The sequence below is a fragment of the Echinops telfairi genome, unplaced genomic scaffold (assembly GCF_000313985.2).
Source record: "Echinops telfairi isolate 266 unplaced genomic scaffold, ASM31398v2 ScPeMD7_7469;HRSCAF=8507_1, whole genome shotgun sequence".
Classification (NCBI taxonomy): domain Eukaryota; kingdom Metazoa; phylum Chordata; class Mammalia; order Afrosoricida; family Tenrecidae; genus Echinops; species Echinops telfairi.
Genome location: NW_022111373.1, coordinates 139,233,346 through 139,237,568, shown reverse-complemented (window position 1 = coordinate 139,237,568; position 4,223 = coordinate 139,233,346). Strand labels below are relative to the sequence as shown.

Genomic DNA, 4,223 nt, shown 5'->3' with positions numbered 1-4,223 from the left:
GTTTCTAAGACTGCATTAGAAAGAATAGGAATAGAAAGCCCCACTTTTCTCCAGTGGAGCAGCTGGGAGTCTCAAACTGTTGACCTAGAAGTTAGCAGCCCATTTGTAACTACTATACCACTGGGGCTCAGAGGGTAAATATGATCACTGGAAAAAAATAAATAATCAGTTTATGAATCCTCTTTGCCGATGCACATTTCCACATGTATTCCTTACCTAAGTGGTATGGCTACAAGCAGTTGTCTTCTTAAGATAGATTCTTTTATTCCTTTATTTACTGTGGTGCTGTGGATGGAAAGGTAGGGAGCTTGAAACTACCAGCTACTCTATAGAAAGGAGATGAGTCTATCTTCACCCAGAAAGATTTATAGTCTCAGGAACACAACTGGATTGCTATAAGGTGGAATCCACTCAATCGCTGGGGGCCGGATTGCTTAGTGAAAACAGAATCTCTTGTACTTCAGTCATAAAATAATGGCGTGCTTAGGATCTACTCTTATGGCTCCCTCTAGAATTTATAGTCCTTCTTTTGAAATCCATAGGGAACTCCTTCCTATGCACAAAGGCAGTTGTTACTGGGGATATGTTCACTGATAAAATGCAGCCAAACGATGCCTCCAGAAAATTCCAAGCCACCAACAGGAAATAGTTTAGGTATGTTTAGACTTATCAAATAGAGCTTTGACAACGTTGTTAAAAGTAGAAATAACATGTATGCTTTGTAGAAGTGTTAATGCATCCATAGACAGACATATGAAGCTAGATCTTGGCATTTGCTAAAGGATGGAGTCGAATGCTCTCAAATTCAATCTCAGTCTCACAACTTGGCTCAAACCTGGGAGCTGACGAAGTTGATAAAACCAGAGCACCTTCACACGAGCCTCATGGATTTCGGCCCAGAAATCCTTCTGTCCTGGGTTGAGGCCTGGTGGCATAGTGTGTTGAAAGTTGGGTTGCTAACTATAAGGTGAGCAGTTCAAATCCACCAGCTTCTCTGAGTGAGAACGATGAGGCTTTCTACTCCTGTAAACAGTTACAGTCTGAGAAACCCACAGGGGCAGTTTTACCCTATCTGAAAGGGTCACTATCAGTTGGAATCAATTCAACGGCAGTTGAGTGTTTACAAGGTCATCCGATGCAATAATATCAACTACTACTAAGAAACTTACTGTTGTTTTCTGCAAAAATCCTTATTACAGGCATCAATTCGAAGAGCACTTTTGGCTTTGACTCGGTAAGTTTCATGTTCCTTTTGTCCCAGCCAGCCCCTTCAAGGTATAAGCCATAGACATAGACTCCCTCAGTCGGAGAAGCAGAGATGTCATCCTTCATCCACTTGGTGACCTCGTTGCAAAGCACTAGATTGTCCAGAGCCCAGCCTTTGTTGGCTCGAGTTATTTCCTATTGAGGCAAGAGCGAAAACAAAGGATGAAGGGTGAAGTTCAGAGATTGTCTTGCTATGAGGATGATAACATTGATGAAAAGGTGGTCACAGATGACCCCAACCCAAAAGCATGAGACTAATATTTAAAGATTTCAAAAACAGTCCCCCATGAACAATATCCAGGTCTGAATTTAACCACTTGCATTTTTAAAAGAAATAGGATGTATAGTACAGTGTACCTGTGAGAGCCAGAACTTGCATCAAGAGGCCCAGTCACCAGCGAAGAGCAGCTCTTCTCCCTAAGACAAGGATATAGGACCGCGCCCTGTCCAAGGCAGAAAACTGGGAGACCTGGATAAACGGAGGCTTCTAGCCTTCACAGCTGTCTTACAAATAACACTATGAGGTTAAAGCTAGTAGTCTGAGCACAAGTTGCTAGATTTATGCTCATGACAGCGTAACTACTAGTGCCAAGAAGTGACAGTCATTCTATGCCTAATTATATGTTTCAAGGCTATAATGAAAGACGAAAACCTTAGCGAAGAAAGCGATAATAACACAAGGGTGCAAATCAGAAACAATTACCTGGCGCATTGCAGTTAGAAATCCTTGGGGGTTGAAAAAGCCCGTCATCCAGAAGCAGTGGGGTCTGCCGCTGAAAACCCAACACGTGAACTGCCCGTTCCTTTCCAGGAGTTCCGTGAACCAGAAACCCAGTGTACTTGAGACCCAAGAGGCCTGGAAGGCAGACAACAAAATGATTGGTTACTGTAGGCTCAATGCTGCTGCCCACGGACGGTATCATAGTTTCCCGCACTTGTTTGGATCGCTGCCCCCTTTTCAGAAAAAAAAAATGTATATATATATATACACACACACACACATATATATTACTTGCCACCCCAGGCAATTAAAAATGTGTGTAGTATAACTCATAATCCAAGATAAAATAGAGGCATCTGCTTCTGAAGCCGTCCTGGTTCCCGCACCCTCACCCCCCCCACCCCCCGTGGGGCGATGACACCCACTTTGGGAAATACTGGGCTATATTCATAGAAAACTGATGGGAAAGCCAGTTTACAGTTGGAATGTTAACATCTCTAAGGCATGAGTTCTCCTGATGCGATGACATTTATAGTTTTCGCATTGTTCTTCCTCCTTAATCATCTTTATGCTATGAAAATAAGCTCCACTCACAGCTCGTCGTCGCATGAACCAGACCCATGGCCGTGGAGCTTATCTCAACTCACGGCTGCCCCATGCATGACTGAGGACAACGGCTCCAGTGGGGTTTGTGGTTTGTAATTTTTCAGAAGCAGATCACCAGGTCTTTCTTCCACAGCACAGCTGAGTGGGTTCAAACCACCCATGGTTATCTCAGTCAAGAACAACTCCTGTGCGATAGCCAGTGACCTATCATGTAAGCACCAGGTCGGTATGAAGACCAGATCAGTATGCTCTTCATACGTGCACCAAGAGGTACAAACATGGCGACCAGTGGGAGGCTGCCAGTGGATCAGGGAGGGTTTTGTCTTGTGGTGCGTAGGGTCAGGATCTCTATGAGGCAGAACTGACATCTCCTAACAAACATGCAGTGCTATAGGTCTGATCTATAGGATTATCTTTCACAAGCAAATGGATACATCATTGCTTGTGTATTTATTGAAATTCAGCCCCAAGGGCTCACTGCTCCCGAGTCTATTCTAACTCACCAGGACACTATGGGACAGAGTAACATCTCTCCTTAGGGTTTCTAAGATGCTGAGTCTTTACAAAAGCAGACAGCTTGCCCTTTCTTCTGAGGAGTGACTTGTGGATTTGAATTTACAGGCTGGCCTCGAACAACCCAGTGCTTCACTCACTGCGACTACCAGGTCTCCTTTAAATGCAACAGGTTTCTGCTATTTCTCCTGTGCAACAGACTCGTGGCCTCATCAGGATAAATCATCATCACTGTAAAGTATATGATAATGTGGGAGAAAGATGGGGCTTTCTACTACTGTGAAGAGTTGCAGTCTCAGCCATTCATTGGCACCATTCTCCTCTTTCCCATGAGGTCACTAGCCGTCAGTTTGGACTACATGGCAGTGAGATGGGTAGGTAAGGAGACAAAACCAAAAAGCAACTCACTTCCCTGGAGTTGATGCCAAATAACAATGACCCTACAGGACAGGGTAGAACTGTCCCTGGGTGGTTCAGAGACTGTCAGTCTTTACAGGAGTAGAAAGCTCCATCTTTCCCCTCAGAAGAGTTGGTGGTTTTCAACTGCTCACCTTGTGGTGAACAGTCCAATGAGTCAGCATTATGCGGCTAGGCCTCCTGGGAAAGCAGACAGCAGATAGTAACTAGAGCTTTAGTAGCCCTGTCGGGTAAGCACTGGACTGTTAACCACAAGGTTGATGGTTCAAAACCACCAGTCTCCTCTGGAGAAAGATAAGGATCTCTGCTCCGGTAAAAATGTACAGCCTTGGAAACGTAGGACTCGACTTGAGGGCAGTGGGTTTAGATATGGGGGTTGGTGGAGAGCAAGTCATAGACAACTGCCTCCACCTACCATTTTAATGAGGTCAACATGGTTATTTTCTGGAGTTCTTGACCCGTAGGCAGTGCTTTTATTTCCTCTACTGGAAAAATATGGAATTTGAAGTCTCTTAAAAATCAAAAAATACCACTAGCATCAAGTCAATTCCTACGGAGAATGACCTACCATGGAGTGTCTGAGGCTGCAAATTTTGCTTTAATTATTTTCTCTTATTTTATCATTTTATTGGGGGCTTGAGCAACTCTTATCACAATCCATACCGCCATCCATTGTGTCAAGCACATTTGTACATTTGTT

The 4,223-nt window shown here is 44.1% G+C and overlaps 1 protein-coding gene across 1 annotated transcript in view; it reads right to left on the bottom strand.

Moving 5' to 3' along the window:
• DNAH5 (dynein axonemal heavy chain 5) overlaps positions 1-4,223 on the bottom strand; it is a 290,518-nt gene that overhangs the window by 11,497 nt on the left and 274,798 nt on the right. Inside the window, exons 72-73 of the mRNA XM_013008527.2 lie at positions 1,970-2,122; positions 1,170-1,401 (exon numbers count right to left, since the gene is read on the bottom strand). Coding sequence (XP_012863981.1) covers positions 1,170-1,401; positions 1,970-2,122 — 385 coding nt within the window. The remainder of the gene's footprint in view (positions 1-1,169; positions 1,402-1,969; positions 2,123-4,223) is intronic.